Consider the following 23,497-nt stretch of genomic DNA (forward strand, 5'->3'; position numbering starts at 1 on the left):
GAAATGATATCCAAATTATTTGACAACAGTGTCAAGTATGTCAACAATCCTTTTATGACTTAGCTATAAACAATGCATTGCATGCCTCTCATTCTCAATACAAACCATGATCAAGGAATATATTTTTTGTATTTATCTCATGAATATGGATCTCTTAGTGTGGCCGAGGACTCTAAGCAACAATTATTCAGAGATATGAGTTTCAACCCTCCTTTTATTTTCTTTAATTTAAATCTCATTCCAAACTCAAATACTAAAATGATAAGGAATAAAAATAACAATCTCTCACAAGAATTTTAACTCCCTCCATAACTCATCAAAATTTAACAAAGGATTGAAGATATTGTCAACCAAGTTTGAGTTGAGAACCATATTATCAATTCACTCACTAATAAAAGTTGAAAGAAAGAAGAAATACAAGAACGAAGAAATACAAATAATTGTGTTTACTTAATCACCAATTAAATTTAAGTTGGAAAAAATATGATCAATTCACTCACTAATAAAAAAACAAAAAAATACAAATAGCTGTATTTACTTAACTACCAACCAAATTTGACTTGAAAACAATATGATGAATTCATTTACCAATAAAAATTAAAGTAACAAGAAAATATAAATAATTGTGTTTTGATAATTGAAAAAAACTAATTTTAAATAAATATTTATATTTATCTATACTTGAAACTCTTTTTTGTTTGTTTGTTGAAAAATCAACCTTATTTATTTTATTTAATAGGAAAGATGAAGATACTGAATTCCTACCCAGCTTGAAAAGTAATCAACTAATAAAGTCAAGAAAAAAAAGGAACCTTACCTTTGAAGCACCAACCTCCTTAAAATTGATGCCCTTACCTTTCAAGGTTTGGTATATTTTATAGCCACCACACTGACCCACTAACTCTAACCAACCTACCTACCCACCAAATGCATTTAGAGCATTACAATTTAACAAAAATGGAGTGTGATTGACTTAACAAAAACGTGGATACTTTGAAAATAAAAAATAAAATATTAATATTAAGATATTTTTTTTAAGAGAATGAAACATTTTTTTTTTTTTAAATAAAAAGTAAAATTGTAGTTAGATTGTAATACGTGGTGTCACATACAATATAGTATTATAGAATATAGTATTAAGTATGGAAAAGATTTTGGATATATATATTTTTTTAAGAGAATGAAACATTTTTTTTTTTTTTAAATAAAAAGTAAAATTGTAGTTAGATTGTAATACGTGGTGTCACATACAATATAGTATTAAGTATGGAAAAGATTTTGGATATATATATTTTTTATTTTTTTAGATAAGTTTGGTAAGATTATATTTTTATTATGTTTAATTTTTTATTTTGATTAAGGTATAGTACAGGATTTAAATGACGAGATATAATACAATATTTAAATCCAAAATTTTCGGTTTAATAAAACTTCATTTCCACAACCATTCCTATTTGAGTTAAGAAAAAACAAATATATTATATATATTTTATTTAAATTATTTTTATTAATACAATTTTATTGAAAAAAAATAAATCTATTCTCGATATGTATTTAAAATTAAATTATTAATTTTAAATATTGGAGAATTTTCACAACTTTCCCAACATAATAACAATAATAAAATAAATATGGTAAACTCTTACCTACATGCACCATAAAAATGATAACAATAATAAAATGTGATCGAGTCATTTCATGCGAGTAAAAAATACCAATAATTCGGAACTTAAAAATAAAATAAATTTACCAAATTACGATATCTATTATTTTTTAAATAATAATTGGACAGCACTAGTTTTTGTTATAAGTAGTGAAGGTAGGGGAGTAGTTGCAGCACGTCAAATTCTTCATAGCAGGCAGGCGTCTCGCGATCGATTCTTAAAAGAAACATAGGAGTCGATTCTACCAAGAGGCAGGAAATGGCTACGGAAGGTGTGCTCTTCGGCATGGGCAACCCCCTGTTGGACATCTCTGCTGTTGTAGACGAGGAGTTTTTGAAAAAGTGAGCGTTTTGTGACTTGAAAACTTCTGGGTTTTAGGGTTTTAGATTCTCATACTAATATGTTTTAATTGGTTTTGTTCCAGATATGATGTGAAGCTCAACAACGCGATATTGGCAGAGCCACATCACGTTCCAATGTACGTTCTTAGTTTGCTGTTAGTTTTTAGCTGGATCTGTGTTCTCTCAAGATTTTTTTTTGTTGACCTGAGTGAACATTTAAGGGTATTTGAACATGTGACCTCGATCGATAGATGTTGGATCGAACTGTTTTTTGGTTAGTTGAGGAATGCATGAGTTTGGCATTTGCTTCGGACTTTGTAAGACATTCGATGGATCTCTCATCTTTCGGCTTTAAATCATTCCATGGGACTTGAAATCGTGACCAACTGTAGGGAAACATCGCCAATAGTCATTGGATCCAGCTATAACTAACTTGTTTGTAAGTTAGTGTTGACGGGAGTTAGATTTTCCCTTAGATTTAATTGCTCTATTGTCCTGTTGCCACGCGATTATGTCTCTGACCAATTTATTAGCGTCAATTGATCTGCTGAATGCGGTAGGTCTAGGATGTATCTATCTGCATGGATGCCAATAAATTTGTGTTCTCAGGATTTCTTACATGAAGGAAGATTACTAAAAATTGTTGGTTTTACTCTGGCTGCGGCCGTATGTGAGAGGTTGCGTTAATATGATAATCACTGGTTCCACGCGAATTGAGAGGTGGCGTGCGTCCTGCTATTAACCAAGTCTTCCCGAAGTGTGAGAAATCGTGTTAATATCATAAACTCTGGTTCTGTGTCAATGCGGCAGAGCTGTAAGTCCTGGGTCACTGAAGGTCATTTTTTGAGTGCGTTGTTCATCCTAGCTAGTGCCTCATTGGTCACACACCTCGAGCTGCAGAGTTAGGGATTTATCCATCTGCCCATTTCAGTATTTAGATTGTTAAAATATGTTTGCATTATCTGGTGATCTACATATCTTCCCAATACAGTTCAAGGTTTTAGGAATTTGTTTATATACTTCTGGCATCATGATAGATCGCAGTTGCTGGTTGACCACTTCGTTTTAATAGGCCCTTTGTACTGCTGTTTGATGTGACTATTATTCCTCTACTCTCTTAGTACTTTGATTTTACACCCTCATCCAGGATAGTTTTTTTGGAAGTGCTTTAAGAAACAATTCCCAAAGGTTGCTGCCCTGTTTAGAGCAGACTTCCTTCTGCCAAGGTGCTACGGGCCAGGTCCGTGAGGTAGCTATTCTGCCAAAATTGTGCAGGGCTTGCAGTTGGCTTCATCTCTTTGAAACTAATACTATTTGGGTGTTGCAGATCTGGTTGAAAATATAACGCTGGTTGACAGCGTAACACTCCCTTGATCCCATCAGGTACCATTCCCCGAGTTTTTGAGTGATCTTGATTTTACACCATCATCTTGGAATGTGTTTTCTACAAGTGATTTGAGAAACATACCCCAAAAGGGGTTGCCCAGTCCAAGAGGTTGCTATTCTACCAAAATAGCCTGGGCCTTACTCCTTTGCATTGGGTTTTACTCCTTTGAAACTGATACAGTTTGGTGGGGGCAGATCCAGGCAAAAATGCAGCCCCGGTGGATTCTGCTTAACACTCCCTTGATCTCATCAATGGACCAATGTCCTGGTTATCTACCCATGCTTGAAGTGTTCGTTCTTTGGTGGTTATTGCCCATTCTGCCAATCATTTTGGACAATCTCGTGTCACCTACTTTGCTCTAGATGTTGGTGCTCCTGACCAGTTCGGTAATTTTAGTCTTCAAGTACTTGTATATGGCTTGCTATTGAGATCTTACATGTAACATAGGTTTTACTGTTTGACCACTGCTACCTATTTTCATGAAAGTCAGGTCTGACAGTCATCATATTAGATTGATTATTATTGCTAGCAATTAAGGAGATTTTTGAATCCTTATTCTATTTTGTATAATTTTGAACACTTTTTCATAGCAGTACTTTTCTGGGTATAATTTGGACTCTCAAGTCGTACCTGGTCCATGTGAAGACCAGGCTGAATCAACAGGGCCACACTAAAACTGGCCTGAGTCAATGGGTTTCCCATGCGAGTATTTGGCGAGCTTTTTAGACATGAAGAGTTTGACTTGGGAAAATGGATTTTTTTGGGGTGAAATTTAGTATATTTTCCTTGTTGTTTATTTGCTAAGTTTTCTGCTGTCTCTGAGTTGCAAGCTGCCTCTACACTTGCATAGATCCATCTCAACCCTGGATCTATTGACCTTTAAGGGGGAATCAAATTTCTCAATGTGCAAACCTTTCAATAATACAAAAATTCAAGGTTTGCACCTCAAGGGATTTGATCCCTCTCAGTGCTTCATAGATCTAGGGTTAAAATGGATCCATGCTAGCCTGTCTTATTTATTTACTTAGGGTGCCTTGTTTTTACACTTATCTTTCTAGGTACTTAGTGAGATGGAGATTTCACTTATGTACTCATTTTATTCTATGTCTGTCATTTTTTTTTGTCTAGGCTAGTTTCTTAGCTTCTTGTGGCTTTGTTCTTAGATTTTATATATTTTCTTACTCATATTGGGAGTGTCCTACTAGGGGACGCTCCTTGTCCATAATTGTGCTCTGCACAAGAATGCCTAGGGAAAATGATCCCAGGTCTCCTATGATTCTCCCTACCTCAGTTGGGAGTTCCACAGTCCCTTCCGTGCTCCAAAATGCTTCTTTTCACTCTCCCCACACTCCCCCCTGTGTTCTCTTGTCACGCTACCTCCATGCTCTTGCAATTCTCCATCCCTGAAAATGAGGAAGAAAGCATTTAAAAAAAGTGGGGGTCCTTGTGTAGGTTTAAATCTCCCTATACTTTCCCCATGATTCTCCCATGCTCGTCCCTGCGTGCTGTTGCCTCACTACTCCCATGCTCTTGTGATTCTCCTTCCTTGAAAATGAAGAAGGCCTTTTAAAAAAAAAGTGGGGGCCCTTGTGTAGGTTTAATTCTAGGGCATACCTTTGTTGGGAGTTCAATACTCTGTCATCCTCCACCATGTTCCACCATGCTCCCCACTACTCTCTCCACACTCCCTCCCATGTTCAATGTTATCATAACCGGACTAGAACCGGTTCGATATGAAATTGGCCTTAAAGCGCTTAACTAATTGGTTTCATGGAGAACTAGCCAGTTCAGTACAATGTTGTATGACACGGCTAAAAACCATGCCCTACAAAACTTGACCTTAGTAATTAATGGTAATATTAAACTGAGAGTAAAAGTAATATTAAATTCTGAAAGTAAAAGTTTACATTCTCTTTATCTTTCCTTTTCTATCCTTTTACTTAAATTTTTAATATCAGCATCAATTGTTTTAAGATGTTTGAGAGGATCCAACCTCGTTGGACTTCATATTGAGAAAGTAGAATTTTAGATCCCATTCAGAATTCATATTTATCAGATTTCTAACAAAAATAGCGAGTGAGAGTGCATATAACACCCAATGAAATACATCTTTGAACCAAAATACATCAACAAAGAGGCTCTAAATTGACTCTAGAGTCCAAGAGTCCAAAAATAAGCATAGTACTAATGAATAACTGTAGTAACATAGTCTAAAGTCTAGAGTCTAGAGTCTCATTGACCTACTTTTGGTGGTGATTTGTCGGACAATAAAATTATCTTTCAAGGCAATTATTTTCTGTAATCCACCTATTTCCTTTGATGTGAGTCACTGTTCCTCATTTGTGTTTATGTCATTTTTGAACTTTATCGGATCTTTATCCTCAATACAAATCATTATACCAAACTGTAGGCAAACATATTTTCCCTTTCTTATGACGATGTTTGTATTATCATTCCTCATGCCACAATCCATCTCATCTGTAGCATGCTATAATGTATGTATGGGTGTATGCATATAGTCTACCTGGCATTAAGTTCTTGTCTTTGAGTTTTTTTGTTGAGTTTATATAGTGGTTTTTCTCTTGAATTGTTGTAGAAATACATAATGTTTCTTAAAAGTTTATTTGCTCTGTTTGTGATTGAATCAGGTATCAAGAGCTTGCTGATAAAGAAAATGTTGAGTACATCGCAGGAGGTGTGGTATCTGATCAAATTGTTGCATATTAATAATGATATTATGCCATATGGATTTCGGTAGGTTTGAAATACTAGTGTTTCTTTCGGAGTGACTAATACCTCTTTTCTGGTTTGCTATCATTCTATGAAATGCAGGGGCCACACAGAACTCTATCAAGGTTGCACAGGTAAACATTTATTTCTTTACTTGAAATTGACCTGTTTCTATCATTTAATTCAAATGCTATTAGTTCTCTTCACGTCTGATCAGGTTATTTTCTGTGGATTATATTTTATAGTGGATCCTCCAAGTTCCCGGTGCAACAAGCTACATTGGGTGCATTGGCAAGGACAAGTTTGGGGCAGAGATGAAGAAAAATTCAAAAGCCGCTGGAGTCAATGTAACTTCCATTATCTTCAGTATAGTTCGTTTCCATTGCTTTATATTTTCATTTGGCCAATATTTGCAAGAGTACTCTGTTTCCCTGAAGAACCACTGATATGAGAAACTGTATTTTGTGTTTCATACAGGTGCATTATTATGAGGATGAAACAAAACCAACTGGTACATGTGGTGTTCTTGTTGTTGGGGGTGAAAGGTGAGCACTGAAAATGTCTCTTAGCAGTGTGTTATTGTATTGTACAGTGTACTAGTTCTTTTGTCACTGACACCCCAGATACCTGAGTTTCTTGACCTATGCACATAATATTCGCTTCATTGCCAGCTGTTCTCGTCAGGTTTTTCTCTCTTGACTCGTTTAAATATTAACCTTGTAATGTTCAGGTCACTGGTTGCAAATTTGTCAGCAGCAAATTGCTATAAATCAGAACACTTGAAATCACCGGAAAACTGGGCTTTAGGTAATGTACTGAAATTTTTGCTCTCTTTTAAGTTATTTTCTCAATGCTTAGGCTTTACTTAGCTCTAAGTTTAAAAGGAAATTATTGTTTGTTGTACAGTTGAGAAGGCCAAGTTCTTTTATATTGCTGGCTTTTTCCTTACAGTCTCGCCTGAGTCGATTCAACTTGTGGCTGAACATGCAGCTCAGAAAGGGAAGGTAAGGTGTATTGTAATCACTTTGGTATCTGGAAGCAGAGAGGTTATTTTGTTATTGGTTATTTGGCAAACTAACAATGTCCATGCCAAATGGTCTTGTATCTCATGTCGTGCAGATATTTATGATGAATCTTGCAGCTCCCTTTATCTGTGAATTTTTTACCGAGGCATTGATGAAAGTTTTTCCGTAAGACCTACTTCCTTGCATTGTTTTTGTCTGATATCTAGATAGCAGATGATTACGCAGATAGAACTTAAAACATTTCTATTTTCATACCAAGTTGATTTGGCTTCTTTCTTCTATGATATCTGAATTCCCTCTGTTATAACTTATATTTATTATACTGTTTGAAATGTTTCATGATATCTGGCAATTTTACCTCAGGTATATGGATTATGTTTTTGGAAATGAGACTGAAGCGAGGACTTTTGCAAAGGCACAAGGGTGGGAGGTAAATTATGTGATCCTAATTTCTGACCAATATACTTCTGAACTTGCATGGAGTAGATGTTTACTAAATCTTTTGCATTTTCTAGACTGACAATGTTGAAGAAATAGCCCTAAAGATGTCAGCACTGCCAAAGGCAACTGGAACCCACAAGAGGATAGCTGTTATTACACAGGGTGCAGATCCAATAGTCGTTGCAGAAGATGGAAAGGTAATTATTTTCGATCTTTTGTCTTTTATTTATAGCTGACATTGAGATTAAGAGAAGATTTTTCTTGAATATTGTACTGGAAGAGGCTAAAAGTTTCAGTGGTGTTGATAATGAAGTGTTGGTGCTTGGGAAGTGTTGGTTCTTGCAACATTCCTTATATTTTCAAGCAAATGCATTCTGGTCTATGGTTCTAGATTTCCTTCCCTTACGATTAAGGATGAGTTCGTTCAATCTAGTTCTTAGGAGATTGTTGATGTCTGGACTCTGGAGTTATTACTTGGTAAAAATTGTGCAACTCCATGAGAGTTAACATTGGTGACAAACAATATGTAGATTATGGTCTGTGACATGGTATGGCCATCACCATTATCTTTACAAACTGATTCTGGATGATAAGAGAGCTCAGAAACATCATCTCGATTCATGACAGAAGGTGATAGATAGTCTGCCAGGACTTTGTTGGACTCGAGTCTACTATAAATCTCTATTGTTAAAGGAACCCTTGGCAGATGATGACCTTATTTGAACCGTAATGTGAGAATTTTAGGGTTGTTGGTAATGGAGAAATGAGTAGAAAGGTTAACCCCAGTTTGTGAGCATACCTAAATTGTACTACTTTAAAGCTGAAAATAAATTTGCACTAGAACGGTGATTTTGAGCAGTGTTGACTCAGATGCCTCTGCAAATATTTCATCATGTGACCTGTCATGAGTTGAAGTATCTGAGCAGGTTGTTGATGTCTGGAGTTCTTACTTGGTAAAAATTGTGCAAGCCCATGGCAGTCAACATTTGTGACAAACTCTATGTAGAGTATGGTCTGTGACATGGCATGGCCATCACCTTTATCTTTACATTCTGATTGTGGATGATAAGAGAGCTCAGAAACATCATCTCGATTCATGACGGAAGGTGATAGATGCCTGCCAGGATTTTGTTGGGCTCCACTATAAATCTCCAACCTTAAAGGAACCCTTAGCAGATGACCTTAGAACCGTACTGTGAGAATTTTGGGTTTGTTGGTAACGGAGAATTGAGTAGAACGGTTAACCCAAGTTTGTTAGTATACTCAAATTATATTAGTTTAAAGCTGAAAATAAATTTGCACTTGAATGCTGATTTTGAGATGCCTCTGCAAACGTTTCACCATGCGATCTGTCATTAGTCAGATTATTTATATATGTATTGAGCTCTGGTTTTTCATATTTTCCCTGTATATCTATTCAAATAATAAAAAAGAAAATGTGCTCTACAGCAGAAATGAGTGCTTATTCACTCTTGGAATCATATTGGTTATTCACTATTTCTTCTCCTTGTAAGTACTTCTCTTTAACCGATCTTCTTCTGTTTCTTTTGTCTGCTGTGTTCTATCATGGCAAGAATGTATTCTGTCTTCTCCTTGGAAGGAATTTGTATCTTACTCGTATTACCAGTCCCTTTTGTTTTGTTTCATGCATGTAATTTTGGTTGTATTGTTTTTTATTAGGAGTGATACAAGTTGTGATACAGAGGATGTTATGCACATTACATAATGTACTTTTTCTTCTCCTTGTGAGGGATTTTTGTTTTGCTACGAATGTACCATTCTTCGTCTGTTTTTTCTTTGCTGTTCTATCATATCCAAGAATGTACTCTTTCTTATAATTGGAAGTAATTTATATCTTACCAATATTAAAATTGTACTCTATTATTCTCATGTACCAGTCGCTTCTGTTTTGTTTCATGTATTTTGTTTGAGTTTATTGTCTTTTATTAGGAGTGATAAAAATTGTCATTGCCTATTGGTAAATCATAGAACAGTCTTCTGCACTTTCTTCTCTCTGCTGTTCCATTGTGCCAATGATGTGCACTTTTTTTATCATTGTAAGGAATTTATATCTTACTATTTGGCTTCATGTATATCTTATATCTCACTACTCTTTCTTATCATTATTGTAAGGAATTTATTTCTTACCATAATTTATACCAATCTCTTGTTTCGCTTCTTGTATCATATTTTGTTATAATTGATTTTTATTAGGAGAGGCACAAGTCGTGATAGGGAGGAAGCTATGCACATGTAATTTGCCAAGGGACTTTCTGGTGTTTAAAAATTAAATTGCCACATATCTCCGCTGGTCTGTCATGAGCGTATTAGCTGTTAATTTGCTAATGTTTAGTTTCATCACATGGCACTTTTAATGAGAATTATCGAGTAGACAAATTTTGCATCAAGTGATTTTCTTATCTTTCAAGAAACAAATGGTTCTCGTTATCTGAGTGTCCTCTTGTTTTTTTAAAATGCTGAGATCATCATATTTGTTATCATTTCAGGTTACGTTGTTTCCAGTGATTTTGATTCCGAAGGAAAATATTGTTGATACAAATGGAGCAGGTTTGGATATTTTCTTTTGTCTAATGCTTAAATGTTTACAAAACATAGGTGTAGACAAGCAAATACTGAATTCTCTTCCCTTTGTTGTTTTGGCAGGAGATGCATTTGTAGGAGGCTTTTTAGCTCAATTGGTGCTAGGTAAAACTATTGAGGAATGTGTCAAAGGTGGAAATTATGCGGCAAATGTTATCATACAACGATCTGGTTGCACATTTCCTGAGAAGCCAAGTCTTCTGTAGGCTTATGTGACCTTTTTATACCAATGCATATTTCAATTTTGTTGTTCCTGCTCCACATTGGGCAGGGACTTCCAAACAGAGCACCAATGTTTCCTCATTTTTAGGGGAACATATATGAGTAATTTTTATATTTTCGTAATGTCTCAGAAAAATTTCTCCAATTTTTATATGATATTCTAATATTCTTTTGTTATTATTGTTTTTTATTGTTTATGTAATTGTTAAGAATCATTTTTTTTGAAGTCAAAATTCTATTCTTTAATTAGATAGAGTACAAAATGTTAAGAGGTTTTTTGTCTCTGGCCTGCCAAAACCATATGAGAGCTGTCCCACAAGTGGAAAAACCAGCTGAAAATGCAGTCTTGAATTGAGTTTGACATTATTGTGACAGAAATAGCCTTGCAAGCTCATAACCAGGGGCAACTAACAAAAAATATAGAGACAGAGGAGACTAGGAAAACTAAAAATCCAAGCAATATAACAGAACTGACTAATAGAACTTGAAAGTTGGGTAGACAGAGAAATATCCAAATCAATAGGATGGCTGGTCTGTTTGCTGGACGGAAGCATTGTTGGGTCTGTAGGTGAGCCCAACTCTAAGCGCTGCAGCCTTGCAAGAAATGTCGAGAAGAAGCTTCTTCAACTTTGTTTTGGTTAGTTGACTGTAGGTGAGCCCAACTCCAAGCACTTCAGCCTTCCTTCAACATCAAGAAGAAGCTTCTTCAGCTCATCCAAATTTTGCATAATGCTGTCCTTGAACTCGTGCCTATCTACCAAGACTTTGCTGGTCAAGAGCTTTATATGCCAATATAAATCAATCATGTAGAGATAACGGTTCTGGCACCCTATGGTGTTTAAGCTTTTGCATAACACTGTACCTGGACACATGCATATCCACCACTACTTTGCCCATGAAGAACTTTATATGTCAACATAAATCAACTGTGTAGAGATAATGATTCTAGAACCCTCTGGTGCTGCTTTGCCTTTCCTATTGAACATCTTACTTTTGCTGCACCAATTTTTGGCCTGAACATCCGGTGGTGTGTGTGACTGATGGCTTTGGTTCGAGGCTTCAGCTCCAAAATGTGCTTGGCAACCCGCCACTCCCTCAATTATTCCCTCTTCCTCTACCACCTCACCTACAACGGGCTCTTTGGTGAGTCATCACAGCAAGAGGGAGAAGCACTTGAGCCGGATAGAAGAGAACCAAGGCCAAGAAATCCAAGGATACCAATCCAGCGAGGCATCGTGTGAGCTAGAAAAAGAAAAAGAGAGCTCCTCCCCCACATCAGGTCCACCATCAAGTTATACACCAAGAATTTGTAGGCAAAAACTATGGTAGTCCAAGGAAACAACCGAGGAGCAGTTTCCAAAACGTAAATGGCAAGCTAGCCGAGGAGCCTAGCTGAGAAAACCTCCTATGGTGATTTTGGAGACATTTTCCATATGAAGGCATTTGATATGATAAGCCATGCCAGGTGGTGGGTTAGATCTTCAATATAATCTTGTAATGAATGACATGAGGGGTGTGTTGGTGGTAGCCTATGCATGTAGCCTAGGTTCGCCATTTGGTCACCACCTCTCTCTCCTGCTGGTGTTTCAACTTTTGCATAATGTTGTCCTTGGGCTTTGCTTATCCACCAAGACTTTGCCCATCAAGAGCTTTATATGCCAGCATAAATCAACCGTGTAGAGATAATGATACTGGCACCCTATAGTGTTGCTCATGTTTGGGATCCATGTAGCCAAATTATCCATTGCTTTTGAGTCTGGTTGCTTTGCCTCTCTTGCCTAACATTTGCTTCTACTGCACCAATTTTGGCCTGAACGTTTGGTAGTGTGTGTGATTGATAGCTGAGGCTTCAGCTCTAAAGTATGCTTGGGCTTTGCCACCTCACCTACAATGGGTTCTTTGGCTAGTTATTGCACCAGGATGGAGAAATACTTGAGCCGGTTAGAAGTGAACCAAGGCCGAGAGCTGGAGAAAATGTAGGCCAAGAAACCCAAGGCACTGTGCAAGCTAGCAAAAGAAACAGAGAGCTCCTTCCCAAATCTGTCATAGGTGAGGGCAGGAGAAAGGCCTATGGAAAATGCTCCACACTCAAGTTATACACCAAGAATTTGCAGTAAAAAAACCATGGTAGTCCAAGGAAACAACCAAGGAGCAGTTTCCAAAACATAAATGGCAAGCTTGCCGAGGAACTTGGTTGAGAAAACTCGTGATTTTGGAGACATCTCCCATACAAATGCATTCAATATGATAAGCCATGCAGGGTGGTGGGTTAGATCTTCGATACAATCGTTTAATGAGTGACATGAGGGATGTGCTGGTGGTAGCCTTGGTGCATAGCCTAGGCTTACCATCCAGTCGCCACCCCTCTCTGCTGCGCTGGCACTCCCGATTGGAGATACTTGTTAAGAATCATAAAATGGTGCAAAATTGCTATATATTTTAGAGTTTTTCTTGTTGCTATATCTTTAGTTTTGGGACAAATTTTCCGTCAAGGAGGTGGATTTCTGTAACAATATGCAGTGTGGATAACCATCCATCACAGGTCCAGTGAGATTATCAAATGTTTGTCTCTATCTGTTTTATGACTATAATAACATAATAATTTCGGATGAAGTTTGCATCTTTCTAGGGAACGATGTATCCAAGTTTCTCTCTTATTGGGTATGAAAATCAGAATGATCTACTTCATGTTCTGAAGTTCTTTTCCATAGACTTTCTAGGTTCTACACTTCCGTTTTTGGTTTTGGACTTTGTAAGATTTGTATCATCTTTCTTTGTTTTGCATGATACTCATCTATTACAGTTGACTGCACCTGTACAATTTTTTTTAACGAATCTTCCTTGAACCCTTGTGGCCTGTGGAAAATCAAGTGTGCCCATCCCCTGCGGAGAGCCTGGGCAGCCCTTCAAAGGGAATCCTACCAGTGTCTAGGTATGTAATCATGAAAACACGAAATCTCAAAATTTGGCTATGGAAATATCCTATTTTCTTTTCCTTTAGTCCGTTGTTAGCTAGTTAATGATAACAACAAACCGTTATCAAACAGATGTTCTTTCGGGCCATTCCTATAGAATATTATGGAAGCTTTTATAATTACTTTCCCATTTGCAATGAAAAAAAAGGTTCACCAACTCAAAATAAAGAGCATAATTTCCAAAACAAAATCCCGTTGGCGACAAGTGCTATGTCTCCTTATCGGTTCCAGTTTGATTAAGCGATAATGCCATTTAATCAAGTTTGGAAGGATTTAATGAGTTATAGACCTCACTTTCATAAACATGATTTTTCGTGTTTTATTTTTCTTAACATGCTAGTGGCTTGTATCCCGTGTTTTTACATGCAGTTTAAATATTGACCATCGGTATCTTTTTACATGCAGTTTAGCTCCATCCGTTTTCCTCGGTGCCCTAGTTGATCAGATGTGTGTGTGTACAAGCCCATTAAACTCCACAATAAAATTGTTATGTTATTAAGTGAAATTATTTAACATTTATACAAGCAGAGGGTAGTTAACAGATTTTGCTAACTGTAAAACAAAGATATTTGAACTAATCAACTCTAAACTAATAATGTACAATATCCTGAAAGATTAGTTAACATTCACCCCTTAATCTGAAGGGACATCTGGCATATTGAGTAACATTTTAAACTTAGCAAACTTTTGTGCTTTAGTGAATATATTTGCTATCTGTTCTTAAGTAGGACAATGTGTTAGATAAAGAACTTTGGCCTCTACATAATGTCGAATCAAGTGACTCTTCATGTTAATGTGCTTGCTTAGATCATGAAACTTTGGATTCTTGGCCAATTGAATTTTAGAAGAATTATTGACAAATAAAGGAGTTGACTTTTTTTGCTTATCTTGCATGTCTTCAAGTATCTTGTGAAGCCAAATGAATTTTTTGTGGCTTGAGCTATTGCAACATATTGGGCTTCGGTGGTAGAATCCGCAAGGACAAATTGTTTATGTGACTTCTAACTAATGGTTGTTGATCCAAGATTCATCAAATAACCAGAAGTAGAGACCTTCTCTTTATCACCATCAAAGTCAAAGTCTAAATATCTAGTGAGATGGAAATCTATGACTTTGGAGTAAAGTATATCAACACTTTATTTGTTGAATTCCAATGACATTCATAGGGATGATGCATGAACTTGGAAAGTATTCCTAAAACGAAAGTAATGTCAGGTCTAGTAGTGGTCAGAAAATTTAAACTTCCAACAAGTTGCTTGTACTTTGTTGGATCATCAAATGCATTTTCTTTAGTGGAAGTAAGTTTCAAAATTTGCTCCATAGGAGTAGAAACATGGTTACAATATTGCATTCCAAATCTATTTAATAGCCGTCCAACATACTTCTCTTGAGAAATAAAAATATGTTTGGGTTGCTCATCAACTTCAATTCTTAAATAATAATGCAACAAACCCAAATTTGTTATGTCAAAACTTTTTTCTGCTTCCTTTTAATAAACACTATATAATTATCATTGTTTCTTGTAATTAGAAAATTATCAACATAGACAACTAAATATATACAACTGATTTTCCAATCTTCTTGACAAATTAAGTTGCATCTTCTAGGTCAAATTTTTGTAATTCAATTTAAGAAGGTGTTCAATTAATTTTTCATATTAAGCATGAGATGCCTTTACCAATTTGCATACCTTATTTTCAACAAAAGTGCTTAGTAATAAGTGCATAATAAGTAGATTCAAAAACTTTAAAACGTTGAACTACTGGTAACTTGTACCAAAGTTCATATGGTGATTTGTTATTGATGACATAAGGAAATATATTTTTAATGTACGCTGCATAGGGTAATGATTTTCCCCAAAACATTAACTTGATATTTTTGAAAAACATCAATGATCTAACCATGTTAAGCAAAGTCCTACCCATCTTTTTTGCGACACCATTTTGTTGTGGATTATATGGAATAGTAGTTTGGTGTTTGACGTCATTATCTCTTAAATATTGTTCAAAAGCTTTAGAAGTATATTCACCTCCATTCTCTGTTCGTAATGTACCAATATTTTGTTGGATTTCATTAACCATAGCATGAAAAGTTTGAACATATCAAAAACTTGTGATTTTTCTTTCAAAAGATAAACCTAACAGATCCTTGAATGGTCATCAATAAAGATGAGTATAAATTTATTTCCATTGGAAGTTGGTACATGCATATCTCCACATAAATATGAATGTATGCGAGTTAATTTTCTTGAAGATCTAGAAACATAATTATGAAATAGCTATTTACAATGTTTTCCCAAAATGCAAGTATCACATGGTGTTAGTTTTCTTGGTATAGTGGGGAGACCTTTAATGCTTTGCTCTTTCATAATTCTAATGTTGTTATAGTTGATGTGGCCAAATTGTGCATGCCATAATAAACTAGAACTGAAAATATTATTTTGTTGCACTAATACAACTGAATTTGTAGCAGATTGTGTAGTAGATGGTGTACTATTTAATTTCAACAGTGCACATTCTTCAGTACCAACCATAATTATTGAATTATCACTTGCTCTTTGGATTTCAATAATGCCATCAAAAATATGGATGGAATGTCCTTGTTGTCTGATACGAATGAGGGGCATTAAGTTCCTCTAAAATTGTGGTATATGAAAAACATCATTTAAAACATAATTTGCTAAATGTGGAATTTTTAATCTAATTGATCAAATTCTTGATGGTTTAATTTTAGATTTATTAGTGAAATATACAACACCATTAACCTTATCTTTTTTTTAACACAGTTGGATATATATATATTTTTTTATATTGCAAAAAAGAAAAAGAGCGGGCTCCTTGTACATTCTAGAGGGGCTTAGTTCAAATGTGATGCACAAAATGGGAGCATAGTCCCAGCATCCACACTTGCAGCCTTGATTCTGTAGTATTCAAAAACTAGAGTGGCATATTGCCTAACATACTGTCTTAGAGACAAACTATATTTGCACTGCATTTGAAAGAAAAGGCTAGATCACCAGAATTGATTTACTGATTCCTCCTATTGGGGCGGCGCTTCTTGCTATGCTTGGAGGATGTTTCCCCTTGCTAGCTTTGATTGAGGGCCTTGATGTACTCAATTATTTCTTCCAAGTGCTTGCGTTTGTCTTTTAAATCCTCTATTTCAGCTCTCTATAGATCTATGTCTCTTTGCTTGTATGCATTGGTTGTCTTCATCTTGCGTTGAGGTCCTTTAAAGCTTGATTAAACCTACCAATCATAAACCGATTGGCCCTGCAAGTTGGGTAACTGTTGTTCTTTTCTGCTCGTTCTAGAGGATTGCAGGCCATTATGTTGCTTTGAATCATTGTAGAAACTGTGTATTTTATGATCCCAGTGATGGCCCTCTTGCTTTGATGTGTTCTGCTTGTTCCTCTGTTGTTGATGGCGAAGTTCTGGTTGATGGAATCCTCTTGATAACAAGTCTCCAAAGCTATGAGAGAACCAATAAAGCTCTGCCTCTGCTTTGTGATCCCAAACCAATTCGTGGAATTGTCTTGAACATATATGTTGGCCGGGCGCCGTTGGTTAAACAAGATGTAAGACTTAAAAGGAAAGAATGACTCCGAAAGACCTGAGGCTTGGGGACACTGGGGAGGGGAGGCTGCTTTCAATATGAAAGTAATTCTTAGACAGAGGACCTGAGGCTTGAGGACGTTGAGAAGGTGTGATAGCCTGAGTATTAAACAGAGGAAGGCAACAATGATACGAGGAGAGGCTGATACGAAGTGTTGAGTGCTTGTATTATATGCATAAGAAATACCAGAGGAGCGATCAGTTGAGAGAGAGCACTGTGGAGCGGATGATAGTGATTATATCCTCCACTGGTGGAGTTTGGGCCAGGGTAAACGTAATGATGAGTCGAGAGGGAGAGTATGACGGACTGCTGAATGCTTCAGGCTGAGAGCTTCAAGCTGACTACGAGAGAGGGGATTACTTATGAGTTGGCCTGAGTATGGATAGGCTGAAATTTTTGAATGGTGAAGATTACTGAGCTCTTCGACCAATTTATTGATCTTAGAATGAAGGGATAACCTACTGCTGTGGGTAAAAATCGTGATGCTGATCGCCTTCGTGCTTGTACAACTGCCCATTGTAGTGAACCTTTCCCTTGTGTGACAATTTCGATCCTGTTGCTTGTGTTTGATATGACCATTACCGTCTTTGCTTAGTGGTGAAGGACGCTTGCATTCCTTATCATACGTGCTTTGAAGCTTTTTTGAGATTGAGTGGATTTTGTGCTCTGATCCTTACAGATTGCACATGAGATCAACTGCTATCAAATCTTCATTGTGTTTTGCATACAATCTAAATATGGGAGTGAAGATTTGATAATCCTTTTTTTCCTTTTTGTTATGTTTTTTTCCTCTTTCTCCTTTCTTAGTCCTCATCTTAATTGTGTAAATCATGGTATGTTTTCAACATAGACTTCATTGTTTTCTTTTACAGTCCCAACTGGTCTTTCAAGAGCTTTATTAGCATAGTTATTTGCTTCCTTGTTTTGATTTCTCAATACATGCTTGAAAGTTATGTTTCCCAAACTTTTTATATTTGATCTGATCCTCTGACAAATTTTATTAATTGCAAAACTGTTGAAATATTTTTCATTTGCCATTGTTGCTATAATGATTGCCGAGTCTCCTATAATTATAGGATCCTTGATCGCAAGTTTTTTTAACAGCCTTGTACTGAGAAGTAGGCTATATGCTTCCGCCCTGTTTTTCATTTCTCCGAGGTTCCATTCATATGTTATTATTTGTTTCCCATTTGAATATGTTATTATTCCTCCTGCCCCTGCTTTTCTGGGTTTTTTTTTTAAGCCCCATCAAAAAATAGTTCGAATTTTTTTTATTTTTTCATCAATTCTTCAAATTCTTTCTCAGCCAATCTTAATTTCCAACTCTTGCCTGTGGGAATTTTTTTAATTTTTATTTTTGCTGTAGCTTCTGTTTTTTTTCTTAAAATTGTTTTGCTATACCAATCTTTTTCTTCTTGCTGTAAGCTGTTCTGATCCATATTTGATATTCCGTTGGTGCTTATTATTTCCGATACCATGCTTCAAGTTTTTGAAAGAATCTTGCCTATAATTGGTTTTTGTTCTTTGAAAATGTATTTGTTTTTAGTAGAGGAGGAATGTATTTGTTTCTAGCTAACCAAATCTGCCAACACAGAATTGAGTGGAGACTTTTCCAGATCTTGCTTATTGTGGTCTTGTTTCTCTTTGAATACGGGTAGCTCTTCTCCCAAGTTTCATGAAGTGCTAATAGCTGATTTGAAAAATGTATGCTTATTTCCCACGGGCTTGTTATCTGGGTCCAACATTCTCTAGCCACCCTACAATTCATGAAAAGGTGCTGGATTGTTTCTTCCTCCATTTGACACATGACACACCTGGAAGGCCCTTGTATTATTGTTTTTTTTAATTTTTCATAGGTTAGGATTTTACCTTTGAGTAGAGTCCAAATAAAAACGTTGATTTTGGGAAGACACTCTGTTTTCCAGGTTGCCTTCCAAAGGCTCCATTCTTGTTGATTTTGCTGTTCTTGGAGGAGATTATACCCTGATTTCACCATGTATTCCCCTCCATTTGGGTCCCATACAAAGTCGTCCTGATCCTTTCTATTTATGGGAGCTGCCCTTGATAGATGGGATTTTAGTTTTTCCTGTTGACTTTCTAATATTTTTGGAATGGTTGGTATTTTCCAACCAAGCCAGTTATCTTGATCCCATTCAGAGATTGAGTATAAGGTATTTATACTTTTCTCTTCCATCTAACTATGGAGTCCTCTTAGATTCTGTTGGAGATTTAGAGGATCTCTTCCCATTACTCAATCCTCCCAAATTCCAATTGTTTTTCCATTCCCTGGATTTTTAGAAATTTGATCTCTAATAAGAGGAATTATCTTTTTTACAAGTTTCCGGACTTGTGTACAAGGTCTGACTGGAATAGGTTTAGTTATCAATTTTGTTCTATAATAATTTAAATATTTCATTGCTAGTATTTTTTCCCACCATTGTTCTTTTCCACTGATCATTCTCCAAATTATTTTTCTTAAAACTATGTTCATTTGACCTGGCAAGCGAATTGCTATACCTTTTTTTTAATAGGGGAGAGTGGCTTGCTCCCAATGGACTAGGCTGAATTTTTTCTCTTGTTTACCTCCTTGTCATAGGAAGATTCTTATTATTATTTCCATTTGCTTGTGAGCACTTGCTGGGGCCAAAATAATCGCATATTGATAAATGGGGAGGACTGAAAGGAGTGCCTTAATTATGATCATTCTTCCTGCGAAATTAAGACATATCACTCCCTGATTCTAAATTTTATCTTTCATTTTTTCCACTTGTTTGGTCCATAACTCCGCTTTTACATTTTCCTTTGTTAAGAGCAGCCCAAGATAAGTAAAATGGGTCCATATTATTTGTATTGGAATTTTCAGTGTTTGTGATATGTGTTGCATAATTCTTGGAGAAGTGTTCCAGTTGTATATTGTGCATTTGGTGTTATTTAACATTCCTCCTGATGCTTGGAGAAAATCATCCAACACTTTTTTAAATCTTCTGGCTATTATGCTTGATACCCCTCCCATAAGAAGGGTATCATCTGCAAAAAGTGAGTGATTTATATCTTTGACCCCTCTTGCTCTCTGTATACGTGTTATTTTTTTTTATTTTTTTCTTTTCTCTGACTTTCCAGCGCTGCACTTAATGTTTCTGCCATGATGATATATAGGAAAGGGCATAGAAGACAACCTTGTTGTAGCCCTCTTGTACTCTAAAATTTTTTACTAGACCTTCCATTTATTAGAGGAGCTATCCATGGGGTTGATATGCACGCCTGGATAGCCTCTATAATATCTATTGAGAAACCAAATTTTTTGAGTACTGCTGCTAGATAGTTATGATTAACTCTATCAAAAGCATTTACCATATCTAGCTTTACTATCATTCTTTTCTCTTTCCTTTAAATACTGCTGTGAATAGCTTCCTGAACAATGATCACATTATTTGTGATTTGCTGTTTGGGGACAAATCCATCTTGATTTTCAGATATGATTTCCGGAAGGATTTTCTTAATTCTATTTGCAAGAGTTTTGGTGATTATCTTATAAGAAGAATTGCAAAGAGAGATTGGTTTGTATCTGTTGAATGTTACTTGATTAGACTCTTTGGGTATGAGTGCCAGATAGGAAGATTTTGTGTTTCTTCCCATTTTTTTTTGAAAGACATTTTTGACCATTCTCATAAGATCTTTTTTAATAATATCCCAATGCTATCTATAAAAAGCCATTGTAAACCCATCTAGCTCAGGAGCTTTGTCAAGGTGAAGACACCAGACCGCTTTCCTAATTTCTTCCTCGGTGATCTCTTTGTTTATTTCTGCGTTTTGTTGATCACTTATTTTTTTGTTTGCGCTGTAAAAATTCTTCATTGATTGCCTGTTGGTCGCTTGCTGTAAGTAGATATTTGAAGTAGTTGTGAGCCGTTGTTTTTATTTCTTCAACTCATTTTATCTCATTCCCATCTACTTGAATATGCTCAATCTGATTTCTTGCCCTCCTCATTTTCATTGAATTATGAAAAAACACTGTGTTTCCATCCCCTGATTTTAGCCAAAGACATCTGGATTTCAGTCTACATTATTCTTCTTCTTTCCTATTTTGCTTATAGATTTCCAAAAAGACTTCCTTTTCTTGTAAATTATCTTGTTGGCTTTCTTCTTTGTTTTCTTTTTCCTTGTGGATGCTGTCCAGTTTTTGTTGTAATTCTATTTCCCCGACTTTGTTTCGTATATCATTTTCTCTTGTCCAAGTTTTTAAATGCAGTTTTAAATTCTTTAGCTTTGTTTCACAGACATACTGAGGAGACCCAATGACACTTTTTTCCAGCTCTCTTTGATTTGTTTTTCAAATTTTTCCTTGCTGTCCCAAATCGAATTATATCTAAAGGGGAGCAGACCTTGATTTTTCAGATTCCCCATGCTTAAAACCACTGGCTTATGATCTGAAGCTGTTGTATGGACGATCTTGCTTTTCACAAGGGTGAATTCAGCTACTATGTTTTCTTGTATTAAGATTCTATCTAACCTTTCCTTGATATTATTCTTGCCAATTCTCTTATTACTCCAAGTGTACTTTCCATTGCTTGGTGGAATATCGATAAGTTTATGTTGTTCCATTATTTCTTCAAGGGCTTATCTTGACGGATCTGGGTGATAATTCCTGCCAAATTTTTCTTCAGTGTTCCTTATCAGATTTAGATCTCCTCCAAGAATTAATTTCCCATTTTGTCTTTCTGCTAGTTCTTCTTTAATCGATTTCCAGCAGTGCTCTTTTTCTCTATATTGATTTGGGGAATATACATTCATAATGCTATACAGTTCCTTTGTGTTGAGATCTCTCAAATCTGTTCTAATCCAGTAACCACTGATTTTTTGATTTATTAGTTCCCATTTCCTTTTGTCCCATATGGTGCATATACCTCTTGAAGCTCCTGTAGCCTCTAGCACTGTTCCTTCATAATTTCTTATTTTTTGGATCAATTTTTAGTTTCTTGTTTGCTTGTTTTTTTCTCTTGGATCATATAAATGTCTGACTTTTCATTGAATAAAATGTCTCTAGTTACATTGGCTTTAAAAGTGGTGCCAAGGATGCGACAATTCCAAGTGACCACTATCATCATTTACTGTTGTGTTAATGTGATCTTCCCTTTCCTCTTTGCTGATTTTTTTCATTATTTCCTGTATTTTTCCCAAGGAAGGATTCCGTTGGTTGTTGAGTTCCTAGTGCCATTTCTTTCGCCGCTACCTCATATCTGATTTCCTTCCCACTTTTTTTTGCTGATCCCAAGTTTGGGGGTTTTCTTTAGCTTGATTTTTGGTTAGTATGCGGTCCACTGAGGGAGGGGGTAGGGTGGAGATAGGGATAGATGAGGAGGGTATGAGAGCAAGGGAGGACGGGTTCGATGTTGGGGATCTGGGAGAGGGTGGATCAATAGGGTCTTCCAAGGGCCTGAAGGGGTTCAAAGATGTGTGGATAGGGGGGATAACCTTCGATGAGGGCCGAGAAGTAGTTTCAATTAGTTCTTGGGGCTGGGAGGAACTTGATATTGGCTGTTTATTAATGGGTTTTTTCCTTTTTACTTGTTCCCACATGTTCTCTTGTTCTTTTACACTTTCATTGTCTTTTTATTAGGACATCTATTAGCAAAATGACCATACTCATGACATACCTTGAATTTAAATGGTATTTGCTTGTACTCCAGCTGCTGTATATGCGTCCACTGATCGACCTTGATCTTTATAGCCTCTGGGAGACCCTTTCCAAGATCTACTTCCACACATATTCTAGCTCATGTGTGCATGTTGTCCTTAGGTTCACTTCTGTCTATATACTTGCCCATTGCATTTCCAATAGCTTTGACCGAGTCATCTCCCCAGCAATGTAGTGGAAGATGTGGAAGTCTGACCCAGACTGGGATTGTGCTTGGGACATCCATTTCTAGATTGAAATCTGGTGTCCACCTATTTAGATATAAGCCTCTAGAATCCATGAAGTATGGACCGTTTCTGAATATCAGATCTCTGTCTTCGTTTGATTAAAAAAGAAAGGTGTAATACCCCCTTCCACAAAATCGTATTGCTATCTTCCCTTGGGTGTTTGCTTTCCATTTTCTTTCAACCCATTTTTGTACTGATTTGGGTGACGGCCATAACCTCGTGAATTGTCCAACAAGTTCGCGTTCTGCCAGTGAAAGAGCTGATCTTCGAGGGAGAACAGGTGGGAGAGAGATCTATGGTATATGCTTGAGCTTCTTGAAATATTTGTTGATTGTTGGCTTGTTCCTTGGAGCTCTATTCACAGCGATCAATGAAGCGAATGCTTCTTCATTTTCTCTGTTCCTTGGGTGGTTGGGTGAAGGGCTATTGCGCGCGCTTTAAAAACAACACCATCAACATTATCACTACAAATTTCAAAAAGATCTCTTTGGAATGTCATATGACAGATAACACTTGAATCTAAAATCCAACTGTCCTCCCATGAAGAAAATGTAGTGTTAAAAACATTATCAAT

General features: G+C 36.2%; 1 protein-coding gene across 1 annotated transcript; it reads left to right on the plus strand.

Moving 5' to 3' along the window:
* The first annotated feature begins 1,781 nt into the window (after positions 1-1,781).
* On the plus strand, positions 1,782-10,588 carry LOC149171381 (adenosine kinase 2-like). The gene is made up of 13 exons (XM_089424063.1): positions 1,782-2,005; positions 2,089-2,142; positions 6,041-6,087; positions 6,225-6,256; positions 6,368-6,469; positions 6,600-6,667; positions 6,853-6,929; positions 7,029-7,126; positions 7,242-7,312; positions 7,511-7,577; positions 7,663-7,785; positions 10,096-10,156; positions 10,253-10,588. The coding sequence occupies exons 1-13, from the start codon at positions 1,923-1,925 to the stop codon at positions 10,393-10,395; spliced, it is 1,026 nt and encodes a 341-aa protein (XP_089280189.1). The 5' UTR covers positions 1,782-1,922; the 3' UTR covers positions 10,396-10,588.
* Positions 10,589-23,497: the final 12,909 nt, after the last annotated feature.

This window comes from Pinus tabuliformis, chromosome 4_2 (assembly GCF_031772625.1).
Source record: "Pinus tabuliformis cultivar Carrire ecotype Pingquan chromosome 4_2, CPIR1, whole genome shotgun sequence".
Taxonomy (NCBI): Eukaryota; Viridiplantae; Streptophyta; class Pinopsida; order Pinales; family Pinaceae; genus Pinus; species Pinus tabuliformis.